Source organism: Puma concolor, chromosome E3, assembly GCF_028749965.1.
Source record: "Puma concolor isolate L17-30 chromosome E3, mPumCon1.1.hap2, whole genome shotgun sequence".
Lineage (NCBI taxonomy): Eukaryota > Metazoa > Chordata > Mammalia > Carnivora > Felidae > Puma > Puma concolor.
In genome coordinates, this window is record NC_141682.1 from 19,596,300 (window position 1) to 19,621,182 (window position 24,883).

At 46.6% G+C, this 24,883-nt stretch overlaps 1 protein-coding gene across 13 annotated transcripts in view; it reads right to left on the reverse strand.

Annotated features, from left to right (window-relative positions):
- Nucleotides 1-24,883, reverse strand: part of LOC147573023 (uncharacterized) — a 115,015-nt gene that overhangs the window by 82,764 nt on the left and 7,368 nt on the right. The window contains exon 2 of one of the 13 annotated variants that reach the window (XM_086692493.1): nucleotides 4,439-5,663. The exons of the other annotated variants lie outside the window; for them this stretch is intronic. Coding sequence (XP_086548619.1) covers nucleotides 5,657-5,663 — 7 coding nt within the window. The 3' untranslated portion in view covers nucleotides 4,439-5,656. Of the gene's footprint in view, nucleotides 1-4,438; nucleotides 5,664-24,883 lie in introns of those variants that run through there. 13 annotated transcript variants of the gene reach the window in all.

Below are 24,883 nucleotides of genomic sequence, written 5' to 3' on the forward strand. Positions count from 1 at the left end.
CGGTGTAGCTCAACCCAGGGTGACGATCTCATTGGAGACGATCTGAAACTTGAAGAGCGAGTCTACGTTTTAGAACAAGAAAACTCATTAGGTCAAGGACGGGAAGCACTTCAACCGGCACTTTGGAAAGTGAGCCATGAGCAGGAAGTGATTGAACGTACGGCTCCAGGAGGTGTGAATTTGGATTCAGAAGGAGAGCATTTAAGATGTGCCTTGGAGGCCGACGGACAAAAATCCACTCAGGGTAGGACCGAGAAGGAACTCCCAACAGCAGAGCTGGGGGAGTTCGATGGACAGAAACAAACTACACAGCCCAGGGTTTTGATGAGAGGTCAGCCATCAGAACCACAAAGTGAAGGCAACGGCATCAACGGCAAAGTGGAACACGATCTCAATGATGAAAAGAGAGCTTGTCCATTTGAGGATGAGCAAACGGACAGAGCCAAAGAGTCAGATGCGCAAAACGAAGAATCACCTCAAAGTCAACTGGCTGTTAATGATCCGCATCGGTCAGATCCGTCGCAAACGCATAATGTAAATATCCCAAAGGAGAACGCTGAACTTAAGGAACATATTAAACAAGACGAGGAGGAATCTGCTAGAGCTGAGAAGGAGCCAGCACAGTCTCTTAATCAAGACTCTGACAACACTGTTGACGACGACTCGCTTCCAGGGAGGGAAACGACAGTCAGAAAGTTGCAGCAAAGCCTTTCAGAAATGGAAGAGCCGAATGGCCATTTAAAGAAAGCTGCTTGCAATCTCAAGGTGGAAAATGGAAAGCTGGGTTTGGAGCCTGAAGACGTAAGACGTCGGCTGGAAGAAACTACTGTCTGTAACCATAAGAATTCTCTGGAAACAAAATCTATCACGCGGGACTTAAAAATAGAAAAAGGACAGTTAATCGTAAAATTGTGCCGGGCTGAAAAGAAGGTGTTGGAGAAAACAGCCAGGTATGAGCAAGCTAGTAAAGAACCGACCAACACGTATCACTTGTCTAAATCCTCCTCCCAGTTAGAGCAGGAGTGTTTAATTCAACGCAGTCAAGACAAAGATGATGAAATACTACAACTCAAAAAGAGTGTTGAGCAGATGGATGCCGACCATAGAGAAACTAAGGCAATGCTCTCCTCTGCTCTGGAGGAGCATAAGCGATTGACACAACTTATTAAAGAGAAAGAAATCTGTATCGAAAAACTTGAAAGAAGGCCAGAGCTCCAGGAGCTATTAGAGAAGTACGTCCAAGTCTTAAGAGAAAATGAAATTTTACAGCAAACCGTGGAGGAGCAAGACGTTCGTCTTGCATCCACGAGAGAAGAGAATGAATTTCTGCAAGACGAACTGGAGTGTCTGAGAGAACACAGCCAATCTGTACCTGTGGTCGACCAGCAAACGCAAGACCGTATCACAGAACTAGAATGCGAGGTGTATCAGCTGAATGTAGAAAGAGTTTGTCTGGTAGACGAAATCAAACAACAACAAAAGATCATTGAGGATCAACGCCAGGGTAAGCTACAGTGGCTTCGTTTTTTACAAGACCAGAAACGGAGGGCAGAGGATCTCACACACCAGCATGAGCAAATGACCATTAAACACGCTCAGCTCCTTTCAGCGAAAGATGAGGAGATTAAGATTTTGCAGAACACAATAGAGGAAATGAACACCCAGATCCTTCAAAAACCCAGCACATTCCTACAACACATCCTGATGTGTTTCAAGTAACAACGATTCAGCATCTTCCTGTAGAAAAACGTCAGTGAAAAGCGTGATGTATCTAAAGCTGAAACTGAAAGATTAAGTAAAAGGAACAAAAGGACAAGAATTGGAGATTAAAAATAAATAAAACATTTAAAAAAAAAAAAAAAAGAACTGGAGAATAAACTCCTCACTGAAAAGAACATCTGATTAACTGAACGGACTGATCACCCATCCAAAGATGAGACTGGTAAACTAACTCAGATTATCCGGCAAAAAGATTTGGAGATAGAGGACCGCCCCAGCAGGACGTCTGTGGCTTCCTACAACCAGAATGTGGCAAACCTTCTGCAGCAATTGGAAGATATGCTTTGGAAAGAGAACAAGTATTAGCTGCCTTGCAGGAGAACTAGGGAAAACAGCAATCTGAACAGAGAGTACCACAAAATGACAGATGGAATGGTTGCCAAAGAAGCGTATCTCACGAAGCTGTAAGATGAAAATCTTCACTAGAATCGAGTCTAGCGACCAGGACGTGTTTAGAGAAACGATTCAGAATTCGTCACACGTTATTCAAGAAAAAGACACCGGAGTGGACGCATTAAGGCAGGAACGTCAGGCTTTATTGGCAATTTTGCCAAACTCACCGTGACAATAATCCTAAACTACAGATGACCTGTATTGGCCTGGTCCAGAGTCACGAAGGAAACGAAATCAAACTAAAAAAAAATCAGAGACAGGACTGACACAAACGCAGCTTAGCACCGCGGAGCTCTGCAATGGCAAGGATCTGCTTTTAGGGAAATTCGCCATCATTTCGTTCCAGCCCTCCACCGAATCATCCGAGTCAGCAGGCTCTCTCAAGGCAATTAAGTCTGGTGTATCGAGTGAGTCTTCTCGATTGCTCCATTAAGAGGTAGAGGAGCTCAGAAAGTCAATGCAGGAAAAAAGATGCCACACTGAGAACCCTCCAGGACGATAACTAGAGATTGTCTGCTTCGACTGCTGCCCCTTCAGAACTGGAAAGAAAACAACACGAACACCCCGATTCGGAGATCAAGCAGCTCAAGGAGGAGCGAGATGTTTTACCAAACTGACTTCAGGAAAAACAGCTCCTGTTTTCCCAAAGCAGAAAACGTGATGAACTGCTTCCCCTGAACGAGAATTTCGCCGGCGAAGTGGGTGAAAAGGAACTTGTGAGGCAGGCAGTAACAAATCTGAAGGAGAGACTATCAAATTTTGAAATGGACGTGTGTAAACTAAAACAGGACAATGAAACAAGAGTGGAAACGTCTAGAGAACGGGAGACACAAAAATCAAGCACTACCAGAGACAAACACGCAGCTTTTAATGGTGCAGAGAGAGGAAGAATCCTAGCGTGCTCCAACGAAAGAGAAGGTGCTTGCTTTGAAAGGGCTACTGAAAGACAAAGAACAGGGCAAGACCGGGGAATTACATCAGCTTGTAAATGCAGTTACAGCAATTCAGGACAAGACAGCGATGTGCCGGCGGGAAGACAGATGAAGTCATGTGGGCCCCGGAACAAAGAAATGGAAACCTGTGCCCTCCAGAATGAGATGCAACATCCACGTGAAAAAGAATGACACCCAAAGCAGGAGCTGGAGAGATCACAGCGCCACGCTTTGGGATCCGAAGATTCTCGTCAGCGCGGTGCTTTGGCCGCAGAACACGGAGGGGCTAAACCAAGAAAGAAGACCACGGTATTGGAGGAGAAGCTAGTTGTGTCTTCCAACGCCATGGACAATGCGAGCCATCGAGCCAGTCCGCAGACAGCGTCACCGCAGGAGCAATTACACGTGGTCACCAGGCAGAAAGACGAAAGCGTATTCTGGCTTTCTGCCTCCCAGGAACAAGAAAAAAGCAGCACGCTGGAGCACTAGCTAAGCTAAAGCTGGAAGCAGCCGAATGGATGGAAAAAGCGGACACCCTACAAGGAAAACTGATGTCACTGCAGGGACAATTCACCGAAGCGGATGCTGTCTTGGATCCCAAGGAAGACCAAATTGAAGAATTCAAAACGCAAAATGAGGTCCAACAGGAAATACCGGATGATGCGCGCAAGAAATTAATGAACACACTGACGCCGAGAGGTGGATAGAATCCTGATAAGGAAACTCTTAACTGGATATGTTCAAGCACAGGAACACGGACGTCGTGAAGCTTGATGGCTGATGGGATGCAGCCTGGGTATCAAAGAGGAAGAAATGAGGAACAAGGTGGTGTCACCGGATGGATGACTGGGTGGTTTGGACCCAAAGGTGCCCCCAACGCACCCGGGAAACCGAATCACCGATCCATGCCCGGGAACTCTTTTCCAGGACTTTTGGTAAAATTTCTAAAAACCGAACCTCAATTAGCTTTTCCACCGCCCAAGCTCCCTGCTCATGACATGAAACCTCCAGACTCAGCAGGAGGCTGAGCGCTGGCTTTAGAAAAAGTACCACCATGTCTTAAAACTACCCTTGGATCCACACCCAGAAACACAGATGGGATTTCCCAAGCCACGGCCACTGCTGTGTCTCTTATCAACCCACCCGGACCGGAAACGGATGGCGGTGGGCATCCTCTTCTAAATGCTGTGACTGACACTTTACCCACGTACAACACCATTAATACTGTCACCCGGGAAGAGGACTGACCTGGCCAAAGACCTTTCAAAGCAATACAGGATTCTTAAGCCAGAGAGGAGACAGTACTCGAAAGAAACCAAGTCACTATGCGTGTGTACCTTATCGCAAAATGGCCTTTTGCGAGATGTACGAGATTGATGGTTTTGGTTTAAGTTAAATAAAAATATTCTTAATATTTGAAAAGACTGTCTTTTAATGACTGCAGAGGTATTCACCAAACTGAAAACACTGGCTCCTTATGGGGCACCTGGGTGGCTCAGTCGGTTGAGCGTCCGAAAAAGAGCTCAGGTCTATAGGCAGGAGGGAGCAGGAAGAAGGAAGTAAAAGAAAGGTGGGTTGGTTATTGCAAGGTTCCTTTCCTTTAGGGGATGTAAGGGGCTTATCATGCAGGTGACCTGACTCATGATGATCAGGCTAGTCAAGGGTTTAAGGTTCCCTGTCTGGGAGAGCCAAAACTGTAATTAAGTTAAGCCTTAGTTTGGTGGAGTGGGACTTAGCATAAGCGACTCCATTTTGGGTATGCGGTCTTGTCTTTAACACTCTCAAGGTGGAAAGAACCGGCACTGGAAAGGCTCGCCCAGTTGCCACTAGAGAAGGAGGCGCATCTGCTTCAGGGCTCTGCCCTAAAGCACCTGGCTCTGCGCTAAAGCTACCCCTAAAGCACCAGGGGTCAAGTGGGGCCTTAAGTACAGTCTACGCTTTCCTTACCAAAGCACATTCCCTGGTTCAGGGCTGAATGTGCCAGGGGAAAGAGACACATTTTCCTCCAAGAAGGAGCCCTCCCATTGCCAAGCTGTGTGGCCATGGGGTTGTGTCTACCCAGAGGGGGCACATCTTGCAAATCCACTCAAAGGCATTATAATAAGCTAGCAGCAAGCCTGAGCGGTACCACCCCTGCACTACTGTGGCCCCTCCGATCTCTACTACCCCTCAGAACACGGAGGACAGGTTCCTGTGGACCCCATCCCCGAATCAGGCTTACCCTGACAGGTCACCTGAAGAGCAATCTTTTGTTCATTATGAATCACAAATCATTTGCAAAACAGGGAGCTGCCTAAATGCTGGCATGAGCTCCCTGTGAACTGCCGTAGGAGGCAGATGGTTGCCAATTAAGGTAGGACTCGGCCATCATGGATTCAGTAGGGCTTCAAACGGGGTGCCTCAAACAGGCTTTGTTCACGCGCCGAGAGGCTCCAGCTCTAAATGCCGAAGCACCTTCGCCCTGGCCTGTCCTTGTTGTTTCCAGAGCTGACAGAAGCCCAGCTGTGGATGTTCAGGGACATCTTTGGGCAGAATACCAAGCCTCGCAGCAGTCAGCCCCTGTTCAATTAAGAGAAGAGAGGACTGATAAATGTTCGGTTTACTCGCATCCCCTCAAATATCCAACACAAGGGAGAGAATAATCTTAATACGTTCTGAAATAACTTAAACTCATTAAAGTTGAAAAAAAGAAACAAGGGAAGAAAGAATTCTGCAGCAATGAGCTGACACAGAGCACGGGGATTTGGTGACGTCACACAACAAGCCAAAGATGTGGCTCAGAAAAGACAGGAAACCCACTCGGGATACTTAAAAGTGTGACCGCTCAGCCAGCTAGCTAACCAACTAACCAGACAGGCAAACCAGGACCAGGAGATCAGTCTCAAACACCCTGTGAAGTGAGGATGGACGGTTGAGTTCTGTTCTCCATGTTAAACCCGAATGAATTATCCTGGAGGAGGGAGAACTGCTATCAACTAAACAAACAATATGCTGAGAAAAGAGCTGTGTGATGATAACCATTAAGCACATTTATTCACATGCTGTACACACATTTCATGCCCTCTGTTCAAGACATAGGCTCCTCCTCTGTCACAGTCACACAGACATGATGTACGTACTTGCTCTGATGCCAGCAGATACAAAGCCCCTCTCCCTCGGCACGCACACCACTCGCCCGAGACCACCCAGGCAAAGGGCCTCCACACGCCGACCCCACGTGCACCTTCATCCATTCCCCCGCCTCAGAGCCACACGTACCAGTGGCCAGCCTCTTCATGCCTAGCAAGATGATGGAACGTTCTGCAAAGCTGGTGGGGTCACTCTACTCCTCAGGAAGGTGCCACCTCCTGTGGCCTTGCGTGGCCCCTGGCTTGGGTCATGGCACTGCAAGCACTGCTCTGCTCCCCCTAAGGGTGGAAGGACCCTGTTGCCCTGAGGCTCCAGGTTGGCCCTCCACAAGCCAGTACCTGTGATCTATCCTAGGCCGTGGGGACCCGGGGAAGACACAGGAAGACACCCACTTCTGTCCTGCTGCTCTGTTCTCTGTGAAACAGAGAGTTATAAATGCAGAAGGAACCAGCCAGACTGGGGATATAAACAAGGGCAGCTGGCTGGGTGGCCCCCTGTGAATGAAGCCCTAGGCCCCATTTAAAGAAGACAGATGCTGCTCAAGCCCTAGATTAGAAGAGGAGCTAGAAACAGGATTTTCAAAGGAACGCTCCTCATTAAAAAAAAAAATGCTATCAGGACACATGGGTGGCTGTCAGCTGAGCGTCTGACTTCGGCTCAGGTCATGATCTCAATGTGGATGGGTTTGAGCCCCACATCAGGCTCTGTGCTGACAGCCCAGAGCCTGAAGCCTGCTTTGGATTCTGTGTCTCCCTCGCTCTCTGCCTATCCTCTACTCACGGTCTGTCTCTCAAATAAATAAATAAATAAATAAATAAATAAATAAATAAATAAAATGTTGAAATGAAAAAAAATAACTTTTAGAAATGCTATCAAATTCTTTAAATCTCCCCTTTTCCAAGATAAAACACATCTATTTGCAACTTGCTCTGTTGTCCCAAATATCTGGTGAATCATAGCTTTTGCTGTCCTTGAGGATGCTGTTTTGGTTAATCTTCATCATCAACAGCTCTTCCGGTTATTGCACGTGTGCGAAAACTTCATGGTCACGATGTTTCTGATGGGGCTTTCCACACATGACAGCTGTCTTGGACCTCAGCAGAGAAATAAGTTTCATGCTAACCTGTGCGCCTTCCAGAGTTTTCTTTTTCTCTACCCCCAGTGTACCCACCTGTACCCTGGACTCTCTGCACTGACCTCGCGGTAACACAGATGTTGACGAACGATGGGGCCTTTTACACTTCACAGGATCTGTTGATTGTCATCCACCCAGAGAACCTTCTCAAACATTTGTAATACAGAAGGTCCAAAGAAGAGCTTGACGGGTTAGGGGAATTTCTAAGGAAGGTGGCCTTACTAAGTTCCCAAAAGCCTTCTAGGGTGGCATTTGCTTTTTCTGTTCACAATACGGTTCTCAGTTTATTGGGCTGAAATACCGTCCAGACTCTGACACGGGACCCGTTTCTGAGGTGGACTTACCGAAGTAAAGGCTGGTATGGAAGGTGTAATTTCAAAGCATTCATTTACAATGAGAAATACAATTGTTCATTCAAGCCCAATGGCCAGCAGCATCTTTACTGTAGAGAAAGCCACATGGGAAGCCAACCTATAACTAAAAGTTTGCCGATGGGGGGAAAAAAATGAATTTGATTCACCTCAAACGGAGTAGCCACGCTGAGTCTGGCCAGAAGCCAGGGCCTCTGGCTTCTCATTCATCTGCTAAATGTCACCGTGGGTTCTCAAGAGAAAGAATACTGTAGGCAAGATCACACTTTGTACCGAAAGGCTTTTGTCCCAAATCTAAACCGTGTGGCCCATTTTAGAGGCAGGCCAAGGTCCTACTCCAGGGTAAGCAATTCTTCCTCCCTGGCCTCTTCTCTCACATTTACTGCTTGATTTGGGGGCTTGTGGAAGACCCAGAGACACAGCGCTCAAGTTCCCCTTCAGAAGAAGCAAACTGCCGTGGCAAGAATATGAATCACTGACAGCCTCCATCTGGCAGCTCCTCCCAGGTACTTGGATTTGAACCAAGGTAACACTTTTTGTGGGTTGGTCCTTGGCCAAGACTGAGAAGTATGGCAGTACTAGGGGCTGGCCATTTCTGCCCAGTGCAGGACTCCTCTAATGGGCCACCTGGGCTCTGGAGCACCCTCTACTCTGGAAGTCCCCTGGGATTCTGGACATTCTGGAGAAGAGACGGGAACTCCTTGAGAGGAACAAGACATCGAGAGGATCCAAGGAAGAGGTGACCTGGGCTTGCCTCTCTACAGCCCCAGAAGGATGTGCCGGCGTCTTGGCTGCAAAGACTCAGACCTCAGTGATGAACGGTATCTTTATTCCAAAGTCCTCTGCTGGGATTGTGGTGTCCTGAGCAGGTATTTTTCCAGTTTCAGTGAAGCAATTCCTTCAAGAAACAGTCTAACGGTATTTCCAAATCGTCCAAGCTGGGTCACCAGGGGGATTTTATTAGACATATTTATTCTACAATCCAGCATCTCACAAGACATCCAGAAGCTTCCTGTAAGCTGCCTCTCCTGCCTGCCTCCCAGGCAGAATTCTCATGTTGCTTCTCAGACATTAAAAATAAAATGAAAAAGCTCCTGTTGTGCAGGATGAAACCTTCTGAGCTGAAAGGTTCCTGCTTCCACCCCAGCCAGTTGGTAGACATGCCTGTCTTCCACCTCCTTCCTGTCTGTGTAAGTCCCCTTGTGGCTGGGAGCCTTTCTCTGCCATGGTCAAACCGACTTTAGATCTGCAAGGCTGAGGCCATGGTTGAAATGTAACACAAAACTACCCTGCCTCTATTTTCATTTCTATTAGACCTTTATAATGATTCCTTCTTGAACTGACGCTTAAATGGCTAAAGACTGATCATAATAGAACACTTAATTGTTTACTTGTCTAACTCTCTCAGCCCTAATGAAATACTGTGTTTTCACTGAGCAGCTTACATGGTGTTTTCTTCCTGTCACTGAAGAGAGCAAGGGGGCTGAGGCAGAATTCAGATGAGCCCATGCTCGCTTGGTGTTCTCATCCTAGGCATTTTTCATCCAACAGCGAGGAACAGAGCCCTCTGGAGGGAGAATCACAGAGTTCTGGGGAACAAGCTTTTGGACATGATCACACGCAGGTCCTCAGAGAGGAAGAAGGCGGCTGAAGAGGAGTTACCAGAGACCATGTCACCCTGTTGGGATTCCTAGACGGGGTGCAGGCTCTGCGTGTGAAAGGCTGGTGTTGGAGCCACTCCAGTTACCTTTCTTCACACACCCCCTTCTCACTGCCTATGGTGTCACCTCCGTGCCATCCCCCGGGTGCACACCGCCCTCCCCTGTCACCAGATCATTACAGAAGCCTCTTGACTGACCCGTGTTTATCCCAGCTTCACTCCAGTCTGCTTCCAGCACAGCAGCAAGAGGTCTTTCATGTCCCTCTCCATCTGAGGACCCTCCAGGGGCTCCCAGCTCACTTAGAAGCAAGCCAGGGTTCTGACCACAGCCTCCACCCCCACTGTTCCCTCTAACCTCGCCTCTTAGCGTTCACCCTTTGCTTGTTCAGCTCCAGCACTACTGACCTCCTACCTCAGATATTCTTCACATGCTTCCTCTTTAGGGCTTTTCACTTGCCATCCCCTCTACTGGAACAGAACTCTCCCGGAAACCTGCGGGGTTCACTCCCTCATACCTTTATCCAAATGTCATCATTCAATGGGGCCTCTACCCCTTACATACTCCCTAGCCTCCATCTCTGTCTTATTGTTCTCCATAGACTTTACTACTGACACACACTTTAGTTCACCTACTTATTTGGTTTACTGCTGATCCACCTTACTGGGATCTTAGCTCTAGGAGGGCAAGGATTTTCCTCTGTTGTTTTCACTGCTGAATCGTCAGTGCCTAGAAAAATGTCCAGCACTAATTAGGTGTGCAAACACATATTTTTTTGAGTGACTAGAGTACATCAATAAATGTAAACATGCATAAATGAATGAACAGGCATTCATTTCTGGCCACGAATCCCAATGGCCACAGTCTACTCTCGGCCAGAAGCCTGGACGTATCTGCACTTTGCATTCTAGGATTCTGGGCAAAAAGAAATCTTCCGGTGGGAGACGGCGATGCTAAAGGCAGAGTGAGATCCAGAGCTCAGAATGAGCCCCAGCCTTCCAGCCAGAAGCGCTGATTTAAGCCTAGGGCAACATGCTGGAGGAGGAGGGGATGTGAACCTGAGTTCAAAAAGGCCCTGCTTCACAGCATGACAAGGGACAAGTGGACTCAAGGAGCTTCCCTGGAGGCATCAGATAAAGACAGTTCGGTGAGTGGAGGAGGCATCACTGTGAACACCCCCTGAGTCTGGGGATGCTCTGGGAGCCTGGGGATGGTTTTGGCTGTTAGAGCCCAGAACAATCCAGGACAATTTTCCAGAAGGAGAAGAGGGGAAGTTGGCTACCTAGGACCATGTCCTTTGTATACAGGACCGATTCATAGAATCGTGGGGCCAAGGTCAATGACTGAGACACATCCCTCTCCGAAGGCTTCTGGAGAGGGGAGTTCCATGTATCCCCTGTTCGCCAAGTCTGGGGTTTCAAACTTCTTACAAGAAAGTAGTATTTCTCCATGAGACTTCGACATTTGAGAACCTCAGTCGGTTCAACCTAACACTTACGTATTCATCAAATTTTCAAGGTACGCACATTTTACGTTTCCACACTTGTGTCAATCCGCCCACCAGAAACAGCGTACCGATTTATATTGTCTGTTTCTCATGCCTTACATTGAGTATCTCTCTCTTTCTACCTGCTTTGAGGGGAATCCTATTTCCCAGAGACTTGTCTACTTGATTTATCCTTCCAAAGTTCTGGTCCTTGGTTTGATTAATCAATTCCACAGACTTTTTGCTTTGTGATTAATGTAGGCTCGTATCTTTATTAATTTCTTCCACCACTTTTTATTTTGCTGTTCATTTTCTAGCTTAGTTTGAATTCTTCATCCAATTATTCTCAATCTTCCAACGTTTAAGCGTATTTATGTTAGCAGTATCAGCTTTAGATGATGAATTTTTACTAAGAATAACTTTAGTCCCATCCCCGTATGTATTTGCATACAGTGGTCTCATCATCTTAAATGTCTAGTCTGTCTTTTCAGTATTGATTTCCACTTTGTCAGAGGAGCTATTTTTTATTTTGTTTAACTTCCAGATGGCTATCATCTATCTTCATTTAGGCACAGTCTTGCTATTAATGTGATCAGGAAATAGAGTTTGTAAAATTTTAATTTGGGGACCGGTTGTGGATTTCTTTGCCTGGGTACGTACATTGTATCAGTCAGGATGGGTTAGGTTAAGCTGCAATCAACAACTAAATATTCTCAGTGCCTTAACTCACATGGGTAAGCTGGGTGTTCTTCTCATCGTATCCATTTAGGGACTGGAGAGGATAGAGGCTCCACTTTGACACCTGCTTCCATGATCACAGGGGCAAAGGAAAGAGAACCTGGCTCTTAAAGCCACTTCTGTGTTCATTTCATTGGCTGAAGGAAGTTCAGATGCCAAGGTTCCACACAGCATGGATGTCTTAACCTCCCAAGGGAGGAGGACTGAGTATTTGTGAATAAACATTCTATCATATGCATTCAACAGATACTTATAAAGGACTGTGGAGACACCTCCTGCTATATACCAAAATTTGTCATAGACTTTGGAATCCTAGCAGATATTGTCAGTTGATGTCCTGCCTCGCCTTCTCATCATCCACTTTCCAGCCAGAGGAGGCCATGTGACCCAGATGTAAGTGGAAGTTGGTGAGGTTCCTAGGAAACCTTTTGTCTTTTCTTTTTTCTTTTTTTCTTTTTTAAGCTTTTGTTTTTCTGATGTTGGTGCTGCCTGGTCTTCTTCCTCCTTCTTCCTGTCTTGAGTGCTCATGTTGAGAAAGGCCAAGAGAATGCCAGAAACATCTGCCTTGACATTGTTGAGCATCTGAACCAATGTCAGCAGCTGCCTACTCACAGATTTCTCATATGAAGAAACAGGTAGCCTCGTGTTTGTATAAACCACTGTGGTTGGGTTTCTTGTTACTCGCATCTGAAAGCATTTCTGAGTCATAACAGAATTCAGCATGTAAACAAGACAATTCCCATCTTCAGTGAGTAATAATCCATGAGAAGTATTGTTATGAAATGATAGAAAATATGTTCATCGGTCTCTGCCCCCAGTTCCTGCACAGAACTCCCAAAAGCCTTGTCATTTCCTAACCGATCAGAGCACCAAGAGCTTCTTTTGTTCCAATATTTGAGATTTGATCCCAGTTCCTGACACAGTTCCTAAATTCCCCGGAATTTCCTGGGTGATAGCAGTGCCTTTTGTTCTAATGAGAAAACTCTGGACGGGCTAATGGGTGGCCCCTGGATGGGGGCTGGTTACTAGACAGACCGTGATTAGAAGCTTGGGATTTTCAGCCCTACCACCTCTCTCTGTGCCTTGCCCCTCCGACCATTCTCCACAGAGGAAAGAGGGATGAAAACGAGTCAACAGTTGTCCATGCCAACGTGACGAAGTCTCCATAAAAATCCAATAGTACAGGGTTTGGAGAACTTCCACGTTGGTGAACAGGGTTGGTGAACCCTCCCAGAATTTGCCCTATGTATCTCTTCATCTGGACAGTCCTCTGTATGCTCTATCACACATCATCTTTGTCAATGTAAAGCAGTGTTTCTCTCAGTCCTACGAGCTGTTCTAGCAAGTAACTGAATTCAAAACGGGGGTGGTGGTGGTCATGGGAACCTCTGACTAGCAACCAAGTCAACAGAAATTGTGGGTAAGCTGAGGACCTACCACTTGGAAATGGCATCTGAAGTGGGGGGGCAGCCTCGTGGGACCGGGCCCTTAACCTATGGGTTCTGTGCTACTCCTGTTAGGGTCAGAATTGAATTGAATTGTAAGATACCCAGCTGGTATCATGGAGAATTGCTTGGTACCGGGGCGCGGGAGGGGCACACAACACATCTGGTGTCAGAAGTGTTGTGAGTGTGGTAGTTGTGTGAGAGTAAAGGAGAAAGTCACAAGAAGAGTGCGTTTTTCCTCCTCATCTGTGGACAGCTGAAAAGAATGCTAAATATGTATTCTAAATATGTAAAAGAATTTATATGGTCCCAGATTATCAAAGGTGTTCAAATATGTGCTAGGAGACAAAGTAGGATTGTCAAAATGTTGATAATCGTTGCACAAAGAATCTATTTTTTCCCCAAACACAGTTTTCTCAATTATTATAGGTGCAACAACCACACTAACAATTACTTAGCCAACTCTAATTTTCACTGGTATCAGTGATTCACCACTGTTATTTTTACAACAGCTTTATGGAAACTAGAATTCACATACCATATAATTGACCAATTTAAAATGTACCTAGTTCTTAGTATATCTGCAGAGTTGAGCAACTATCACCACAATCTATTTTAGGATATTTGCATCACTCCAACAAGAAACTCTATATCCTCTTAGGCGTACTCCTTATTTCATCCCAACCTCCCCCAACCCCTCTTGCCCCTCCTCCATCCCACTTCTGCCCACAGCCCTAGGCAACCACTAATCTATTTTCTCTTTCCACGGCTTTACCTCTTCTGGACATTTCATATACGTGGAATGATACATACATTAGGGGGTCTTTCGAGATGAGCTTCCTCCACTTAGCATGTCCTCACAGTTCATCCATGCTGGAGCACACATCGGTACCTCATTTCTTTTACTCCCAGTTAAGCCACTGTATGAGTACACCACACTTCTTCATCCATTCGCTGGACATTGCACTTTTTTCCTTTTTTTCTATGACGAATACTGCTGCTACAAACATTCATGTACAAGTTTTTGTTTGAACACCTGTTTTTCATTCTTTGGGGGTATATACCTGTGAGTGAAATTACTGGATGTTTAACTTTTTGAGGAACTTCCAGGCTGTTTTCCAAAGTGGCTGCACCCTTTTACATTTCTACCAACAGCGTATCCCATTCCTATTTCTCCTATCCTCTCCAATGCTTGTTATCATCTGTCTTTTTTATTTTAGCCATTCTAGTAAGTGTAAAGTGGTATCCTGTTGAGGGTTGGATTTGCATTTCCCTGATGACTAACAATGTTGACATCTTTTCACATGTTTATTGGCCATGGGTGTATCTTCTTAGACTGAGTTTTTTGCCCACTTTTTCCATTTTTTAAAAAATGTTTTATTTATTTTTGAGAGAGTCAGAGAGAGAGAGAGAGACAGAGACAGAGAGAGACAGGGAGGGGCAGAGATAGAGAGAGACACAGAAGCTAAAGCAGGGTCCAGGCTTTGAGCTGTTAGCACAGAGACAGATGTGGGGCGTGAGCCCACAAACCGTGAAATCACGACCTGAGCCAAAGTTGGACGTTTAACTGACTGAGCCACCCAGGCATCCCTTTGGCCCATTCTTAAATTGAGTGATTTGTTTTTGCGTTTTTGAGTTGTAAGAGTTCTGTATCTATATTAGTACACGTTTCTTGTCAGAAATATGATTTGCAAAAATTATCTCCCATTCTATGGGTTGTCTTTTCACTTTTCAACTATGTCCTTTAAAGCACAAACATTTTTTAATGTTTACTTATTTTGAGAGAGAGAGAGAGAGAGAGAGAGAGAGAGAGAGCATGAGTGGGGGCAGGAGCAGAGACAGAGGGAGAGAATCCCAAGCAGGCTCCATGCTGTCAGCATAGAGCCTGACGTGGGGCTTGATCTCACCAACTGTGGGATCCTGACCTGAACCGAAATCAAGAAATGCTTAACTGACTGAGCCAGCCAGGCACCCCAAAGCACAAAATTTTTAAATTTTGATAATGTCAATTACCTGTTTTTTTCCTTCTGCTGTGTTTTTGGTGTCAAGGCCACAGAGATTTACATCTATGCTTTCTTCTAAAAATTTAATAGTTTTAGCACTTAACATTTAGGTCTTTGGTCCATTTTGAGTTAATTTTCACCTATGGTGTGAGGCAGAAGTTCAACTTCATTCTTTTGCATGCAATATCCAGTTGTCCCCACACTGTTGAAAAGACTGTCCTTTCTCCCATGGGGTTGTCTTGATGCCTTTGTTGAAAATCAATTGGCTATAAATATGATGGTACATTTCTAGATTTTCAATTCTATCCCATTAATCAACATGTCTTTCCTTACACTAATACCACACTATCTCGATCACTGTAGCTTTCTAAGAAGTTTTTAAGTCAGGAAGGGTGAGTTCTCCAACTCTGTCCTTCTCTTTAAAGATCTGCTTTGGCTATTTTGGGTTCCATAAATTCCCATATGAATTTTAGCATCAGCCTGTCAGTTTCTGCTAAGAAGCCAGCTGTGGTTTTGATAAAGATTTCATTGAAGCTGTAGATCAATTGGAGAAGTGCTACCATCTTAACAACATCGTCTTCCAATCCATGAGTCTGTTTATTTAAATCTTGTTTAATTTCTTTCAATAATGTTTTATACTTTTAGTGTACAAGTTTTGAATCTCGTTTTTAGTTCAATGTAATTAGTATTTTATGTTTTGATGCTGTTGCAAATGCAATTGTTTTTTTGGGGGGTGTTAGGTTTATTAATTTATTTTGAGAGTGAGGGTGCGTGAGTGGGGGGAATGCAGAGAGAGAGAATCCCAAGCAGGCTTAGCATTGTATGTGCAGAGCCCAACGCAGGGCTCGAACTCAACAACCAGGAGATCATGACCTGAGCTGGTCTATAGCCTGGCCCCCTGAGGCTTGGAGTTGAACAACGAAATTGAACAAAACTAAGCAAAACGTTGGGGGAGGGGGGGAACGAAAGTGTAAAAAGCAAATATAGAAAGCTCAAGGGGAGGTAAAAGTGTTTTCAGACACACACAGAAAAGGAGTGTCCCCACGTGCTCTGGCCAAACCAAACGCCCCCTTTTACTCAACTGTTGAAAACAAAGAAGAAGAAAAAGCGATGAAAAAGTCACACTTTCATAGCCCTTCTCGGAAGAAACAGTCAGCGGGGACAGGACAGCTCACTGCCCTGAAAGACCTTGAAAGATTTACCCCAGATAACACAGCACACCATAATCAACCTCCAGAGGCTCTCAAAACCACTACAAACTCCGGTCTCTTCTGTCATTTCATCATCCACCGTTTCTGTCAAGCATTAAAGCCATACCAGAGAAACCTGGAGAAGAATTTGCTCCCCAATTCAAAGTGAGAAAAGCTGTTTGGAAAGCCCCCCCTCTTTTTGTTTTTCCATTTGCCCAAGGCCTTTCCACAATTCTTTCCTCCTGCTTCCAAATGTCTACAGGTCAAGAACTTGAGCAGTCGGGTCCATAGGGGCCACGGTTGGGAGAGGGCACACCCTCCAAAGTCCCTCCAAGGGAGTCCTGAGTCTCCCGAAGCGGCTCCGATGGGCTCTGATCGCCCCTTCCTTATTTACTGCCATCAGGCACTTGGAGGTGGACGGTCGGTCGGCAGCGGCCGGGCGACCCGGAAAGGCTGAGAATGCCGCCCCCCAGAGCACCGCGCCCGCCCGGCCTCGGGCACACCAGTTAGCCGAGTTTCCGCCCAAGGCCAAGCCCCGGGAGAGGGGGGGAGGCCCGGGGAAAGCTTGGGTCCAGACCCCAAGGGACGATTCTCAGCGGGGCCGGGACAATGGGCGGCGGGGACCCGCGCGGGGGGCGTCCCGGGAGGATGGCCCGCCCCGCTGTTCCCGGGTGCTCGGGCGGCAGCCCCGAGCTGGCCGCCTGGCCGCGGCGTGGCGCAGCCCTCGTCCCTGGCCCGAAGCGGACACGGCGTGGAGCGGGCGGCCGGGCACGAGCACGGGGCCCCGCGGGGCAGCGGACCCGCCCCGGCCTGGGCCACGACCCCGACCCCCGGTCCCCGGCCCGCGCGCTCCCGTCCGGCCCCGCACGGCTCACTCACCTGCCCACGGTCTGCTTGGAGAGCGGCTTCATGTGCTTGAAGGGCAACGGCAGCGGCGGCCCGCGGGGCTCGGGCCTGGCGCGGCTACATCGCTTCCAGCTGAGTTGGCGGCGGCTGCGGCGTCAGCGGCGGAGGCTGCTGCGGCTGCTCCTGTGGCGGCTGCGCCTGCTGCTGCGGCGGTGGCGGCTGCTGCGGTGGCCGCTGCGCCGGCTGCGGCTGCGACTGCGGCGGCTGAGCGACGGCTGCGGCAGCAGCAGCGACTGCGGCGGCGGCGGCTGCTGCTCCCGGGCCGGAGCCCCGCCCTCGCCGCGTCACTTCCAGTGGCGCCGCCCGCCGGGGGGCGCGTGGGGCCAGGCTGGCAGACGATCGCCAGGCTTGGGCGCGGCGCGCGGCCTGGCCCCCGCCGCCCGAGCCCCTCCGCCCACCCCCCCCAACCCGGGCCGCTCCGCCGAACGCGCGGAGCCCCGCGTCCCGGCCCCGGCTAGGCCGTGCACCGGTGGGAGGGGGCGGCGGTTCGTGATCTCGCGTTTCCTGAGTTTTAGCTCCGCGCTGGGCTCTGTGCTGACGGCTCGGAGCCTGGAGCCTGCTTCGGATTCTGTGTCCCCCTCTCTCTCCGCCCCACCCCTGCCTGTGCTCTCTCACTTTCAAAAATGAACAAACGTAAAAAAAAATTTAGGGCCGCCTGGGTGGCTCCGTCGGTTGAGCGTCCAACTTGGGCTCAGGTCATGATCTCGCAGTTTGTGAGTTTGAGCCCCGCGTCCGGCTCCGTGAAGACAGCTGGAAGCCTGGAGCCTGCTTCAGATCCCGTGTCTCCCTGTCTCTCTCTGCCCCTTCCCCGCCCATGCGCTGTCTCTGTCTCTCAAAAATGAATACACGTTAAAAGAAAATTGTTTCTAATTTAAAAAAACAGTGGCCCATCCCCCAGCCAAAATCCCAAAGGGAACCAGTTCCTGCCAGGGAACTTGCCTGTTCCTCGCAATCACCCAACGCTGTGCTTCTGCGGAGCCACCCCTCCGGCAGCAGCGGGTCTGACTCCCTCCCGCTGCCACAGGGCCCCTCCTGAAGTGGATCACCTAAGGAGAAGCGAGCTAAGCCTGCCCCTCCTGCCCCCGTGCACCTTGCCCACCCACCCCAGCTCATAGGCCAGATCCCCAGCACCACAAGCCTGGCAGTGTGCAAGTAGCCCAGACGGGCCACGCCACCCCACAGTGAATCCCGCCCCTAGGAGAGGGGAAGAGAAGGCACACACCAGTCCGACTGTAGCCCCAGCGGTGGGCTGGGGGCAGACATGGGGTCTGACTGCGGCTCCACCCACCAACTCCAGTTATACACCACAGCACAGGGGAAGTGCCCTGCAGGTCCGCACCACTCCAGGGACTATCCAAAATGACCAAACGGAAGAATTCCCCTTAGAAGAATCTCCAGGAAATAACAACAGCTAATGAACTCATCAAAAAGGATTTAAATAATATAACACAAAGGGAATTTAGAATAATAGTCATAAAATTAATCGCTGGGCTTGAAAACAGTATAGAGGACAGCAGAGAATCTCTTACTACAGAGATCAAGGGACTAAGGAACAGTCAGGAGGAGCTGAGAAACGCTTTAAACGAAATGCAAAACGAAATGGAAACGACGACGGCTCGGATTGAAGAGGCAGAGGAGAGAATAGGTGAACTAGAAGATAACGTTATGGAAAAAGAGGAAGCTGAGAAAAAGAGAGACAAAAAAATCCAGGAGTAGGAGGGGAAAATTAGAGAACTAAGTGATACACTAAAAAGAAATAATACACGCATAATTGGTATCCCAGAGGAGGAAGAGAGAGGGAAAGGTGCCGAAGGGATACTTGAAGAAATAATAGCTGAGAACTTCCCTGAACTGGGGAAGGAAAAAGGCACTGAAATCCAAGAGGCGCAGAGAACTCCCTTCAGACGTAACTTGAATCGATCTTCTGCACGACGTATCATAGTGAAACTGGCAAAATACAAGGATAAGGAGAAAAGTCTGAAAGCAGCAAGGGGTAAACGTGCCCTCACATAGAAAGGGAGAACTAGAAGACTCGTGACTGATCTCTCTTTTGAAACTTGGCAGGCCAGAAAGGATTGGCACGAGATCTTTAATGTGCTGAACAGAAAAAAATACGCAGCCGAGAATCCTTTATCCAGCAAGTCTGTCATTTAGAATAGAAGGAGAGATAAAGGTCTTCCCAAACAAACAAAAACTGAAGGAATTTGTCACCACTAAACCAGCCCTACAAGAGATCCTAAGGGGGATCCTGTGAGACAAAGTAGCAGAGACAGCACTACAAGCATAAAACATACAGACATCCCAATGACTCTAAACCCGTATCTTTCTATAATCACACTGACTGTAAATGGATTAAATTCGCCAACCAAAAGACACAGGGTATCCGAATGGATAAAAAAACAAGACCCATCTATTTGCTGTCTACAAGAGACTCATTTTAGATCTGAGGACACCTTTAGATTGAGAGTGAGGGGATGGAGAACGATTTATCATGCTACTGGAAGCCAAAAGAAAGCTGGAGTAGCCATACTTATAGCAGACAAACTCGACTTTAAATTAAAGGCTGTAACAAGAGATGAAGAAGGGCATTACATAATGATTACAGGGTCTATCCACCAGGAAGAGCTAACAATTATAAACGTCTACGCGCCGAATACCGGAGCCCCCAGACATATAAAGCAATTACTCATAAACATAAGCAACCTTATCGATAAGAATGTGGTAACTGCAGGGGACTTTAACACTCCACTTACAGAAATGGATAGATCATCGGGACACGTGGTCAATAAAGAAACAAGGGCCCTGAATGACACATTGGATCAGATGGACTGGACAGATATATTTAGAACTCTGCATCCCAAAGCAACAGAATATACTTTCTTCTCGAGTGCACATGGAACATTCTCCACGATAGATCATATACTGGGTCACAAAACAGCCCTTCATAAGTATACAAGAATTGAAATTATACCATGCATACTTTCAGACCACAATGCGATGAAGCTTGAAATCAACCACAGGAAAAAGTCTGGAAAACCTCCAAAAGCATGGAGGTTAAACAACACCCTACTAAAGAATGAGTGGGTCAACCAGGCAATTAGAAAAGAAATTAAAAAGTATATGCAAACAAACGAAAATGAAAATACAACAATCCAAACGCTTTGGGATGCAGCGAAGGCAGCCCTGAGAGGAAAACACATTGCAATCCAGGCCTATCTCAAGAAAGAAGAAAAATCCCAAATACAAAATCCAACAGCACACCTAAAGGAAATAGAAGCAGAACACCAAAGGCGGCCTCAACCCAGCAGAAGAAGAGAAATAATAAAGAGCAGAGCAGAAATAAACAATATAGAATCTAAAAAAACAGTAGAGCAGATCAACGAAACCAAGAGTTGGTTTTTTGAAAAACATTAACAAAGTTGACAAACCTCTAGCCAGGCTTCTCAAAAAGAAAAGGGAGATGACCCAAATAGATAAAATCATGAATGAAAATGGAATTATTACAACCAATCCCTCAGAGATACAAACAATTATCAGGGAATACTAGGCAAAATTATATGCCAACAAACTGGACCACCTGCAAGAAATGGACAAATTCCTAAGCACCCACACTCTTCCAACACTCAATCAGGAGGAAATAGAAAGCTTGAACAGACCCCATAACCAGTGAAGAAACTGAATCGGTTATCAAAAATCTCCCAACAAATAAGAGTCCAGGACCAGATGGCTTCCCAGGGGAGTTCTACCAGACGTTGAAAGCAGAGATAATACCTATCCTTCTCAAGCTATTCCAAGAAGTAGAAAGGGAAGGAAAACTTCCAGACTCATTCTATGAAGCCAGTATTCCTTTGATTCCTAAACCAGACAGAGACCCGGTAAGAAAAGAGAACTACAGGCCAATATCCCTGATGAATATGGATGCAAAAATTCTCAATAAGATACTAGCAAATCGAATTCAACGGCATAGAAAAAGAACGATTCACCAACATCAAGTGGGATTCCTTCCTGGGATGCAGGGCTGGTTCAACATTCGCAAATCAATCAACGTGATACATCACATTAATAAAAGAAAAGATAAGAACCATATGATCCTGTCAATCGATGCAGAAAAGGCCTTTGACCAAATCCAGCACCCTTTCTTAATAAAAACCCTTAAGAAAGTCGGGATAGAAGGAACATACTTAAACATCATAAAAGCCATTTATGAAAAGCCCACAGCTAACATCATCCTCAATGGGGAAAAACTGAGAGCTTTTTCCCTGAGATCAGGAACACGACAGGGATGCCCACTCTCACCGCTGTTGTTTAACACAGTGTTGGAAGTGCTAGCATCAGCAATCAGACAACAAAAGGAAATCAAAGGCATCAAAACTGGCAAAGATGAAGTCAAGCTTTCGCTTTTTGCAGATGACATGATATTATACGTGGAAAATCCGATAGGCTCCACCAAAAGTCTGCTACAACTGATACATGAATTCAGCAGAGTTGCGGGATACAAAATCAATGTACAGAAATCAGTTGCATTCTTATACACTAACAATGAAGCAACAGAAAGACAAATAAAGAAACTGATCCCATTCACAATTGCACCAAGAAGCATAAAATACCTAGGGATAAAGCTAACCAAAGATGTAAAAGATCTGTATGCTGAAAACTATAGAAAGCTTATGAAGGTAATTGAAGAAGATATAAAGAAATGGAAAGACATTCCCTGCTCATGGATTGGAAGAATAAATATTGTCAAAATGTCGATACTAGCCAAAGCTATCTACACATTCAATGCAATCCCAATCAAAATCGCACCAGCATTCTTCTCGAAACTAGAACAAGCAATTCTAAACTTCATATGGAACCACAAAAGGCCCCGAATAGCCAAAGTCATTTTGAAGAAGACCAAAGCAGGAGGCATCACAATCCCAGACTTTAGCCTCTACTACAGAGCTGCCATCATTAAGACAGCATGGTATTGGCACAAAAACAGACACATAGACCAATGGAATAGAATAGAAACCCCAGAACTAGACCCACAAACGTATGGCCAACTAATCTTTGACAAAGCAGAAAGAACATCCAATGGAAAAAAGACAGTCTCGTTAACAAACGGTGCTGGGAGAACTGGACAGCAACATGCAGAAGGCTGAAACTAGACCCCTTTCTCACACCATTCCCAAAAATAAACTCAAAATGCATAAAGGACCTGAATGTGAGACAGGAAACCATCAAAACCCTAGAGGAGGAAGCAGGAAAAGATCTCTCTGACCTCAGCCGTAGCAATCTCTTACTCGACACATCCCCAAAGGCAAGGGAATTAAAAGCAAAAATGAATTACTGGGACCTTATGAAGATAAAAAGCTTCTGCACAGCAAAGGAAACAACCAACAAAACTAAAAGGCAACCAACAGAATGGGAGAAGATATTTGCAAATGACATATCGGACAAAGGGCTAGCTAGCATCCAAAATCTATGAAGGGCTCATCGAACTCCACACCCGAAAAACAAATAACCCAGTGAAGAAATGAGCAGAAAACATGGATAGACACTTCTCTAAAGAAGATATGCGGACGGCCAACAGGCACATGAAAAGATGCTCAACGTCGCTCCTCATCAGGGAAATACAAATCAGAACCACACTCAGATATCACCTCACGCCAGTCAGAGTGGCCAAAACGAACAAATCAGGAGACTATAGATGCTGGAGAGGACGTGGAGAAACGGGAACCCTCTTGCACTGTCGGTGGGAATGCAAATCGGTGCAGCCACTCTGGAAAGCGGTGTGGAGGTTCCTCAGAAAATGAAAAATAGACCTACCGTATGACCCAGCAATAGCACTGCTAGGAATTGACCCAAGGGAAACAGGAGTACTGATGCATAGGGGCACTTGTACCCCAATGTTTATAGCAGCACTCTCAACAATAGCCAAATGATGGAAAGAGCCTAAATGTCCATCAACTGATGAATGGATAAAGAAATTGTGGTTTATGTACACAATGGAGTACTACGTGGCAATGAGAAAGAACGAACTATGGCCCTTTGTAGCAACGTGGATGGAACTGGAGAGTGTGATGCTAAGTGAAATAAGCCATACAGAGAAAGACAGATACCATATGGTTTCACTCTTATGTGGATCCTGAGAAACTTAACAGATACCCATGGGGGAGGGGAAGGAAAAAAAAAAGAGGTTAGAGTGGGAGAGAGCCAAAGCATAAAAGACTCTTAAAAACTGAGAACAAACTGAGGGTTGATGGGGGATGGGAGGGAGAGGAGGGTGGGTGATGGGTATTGAGGAGGGCACCTTTTGGGATGAGCACTGGGTGTTGTCGGGAAACCAATTTGAAAATAAATTTCATATATTGAAAAAAAACTTTAACATCAGTGTTACCTAAGTGTTTTCAAAATTAAACACCATGCCACATTCTATGTGAAGTACTTACTAATTATTCTCTCTAGTGGCGGACCAACAATGGAGCAGTGAGAGTGGTTTGTCCAGGGGTACAAAAGAACGCTACATTGTCTATAGAAAGTTTATAAGCAAGAATACAATCAATTCAACACTGAAAAAAAAAAAACAGTGGCTACTTCTTTTGTTTGCAATAATTTTTTTATGTTTATTTTTCTTGTTTGAGAGTGAAAATGGGGGAGGGGCAGAGAGAGAGAGAGAGACAGAGAGGGAGAAAGAGGACCTGAAGCACGTTCTGCGCTGACAGAGGCGGGGCTGAGAGGTCACGAGCCACAAGATCACAAGGCACGAGACCACAACCTGAGCCAAAGTCAGATGCTTACACTGACCGAGCCACCAAGGCACCCCAAAACAGTGGTTACTTCTGACCAGGGTGGACATTGGTGGGCTTGGAGGCTGTGGCCAAAGGAAGACATACACGTACATTTGTCTCTATGGGAGGAGAGTATTCTCCAACCGCTTTGTTTGGGTGGAGGCCCGCTCAGTGTGGTCTGGTTTACAAGTAACAGCATAAATGGGCTGAAGTAAAATTTATCAACAAGGAATATGTTGCCTCCAGAACCCCCAAAATACGGAAAGATTTGAGACTTGTACGTCCTCAACAAACGTGTCCAACAAATGTCCTCACGGTAGGATGTCGGACATGCGAGGTCATACCTGTGCTCCCGGTAAGTTAAGGTCCCGCCTGCAAAGATGACATGTGATAGCAGAAGGGTTTGGGTGCCCTGTGCATAACAAGGTAAAACATGTCCCCTTCAAGGTCAAGGGAAAGCTGGCCGAGAGGACATTGAAATCGGCGCTGAACAGAACCTATTAGCCAAATCTAGAAGAAACAGCAAACGATTTACCGTCTTTAAATCTGTTGGGATCCCAGGTGTTTTAAGGGTAGCAGGGTTTATACGGATAGAACTATAACGGAAAACAGTGGCTACTTATGGGGCACCTGGCTGGCTCAGTCGGTTGGGCGTCCCACTTCGGCTCGGGTCACGGTCTCGCGGTCCCGCGAGTTCGAGCCCGGCGACGGGCCCTGTGCTGACGGCTCAGAGCCTGGAGCCCGTTTCGGGTTCTGTGTCTCCCTCTCTCTGACCCTCCCCGTCCATGCTCAGTCTCTCTCTGTCTCAAAAATCAATAAACGTAAAAAAAAAAAAGAAATTAAAAAAAAAAAAGAAATAAAACCTGGAAACGTCTGAATTCCAAAACTCATCTGGCCCCTAGGGTTTTGGAAAAAGGACCGTGGGCCTGCTTTACTTTTCACATCCAC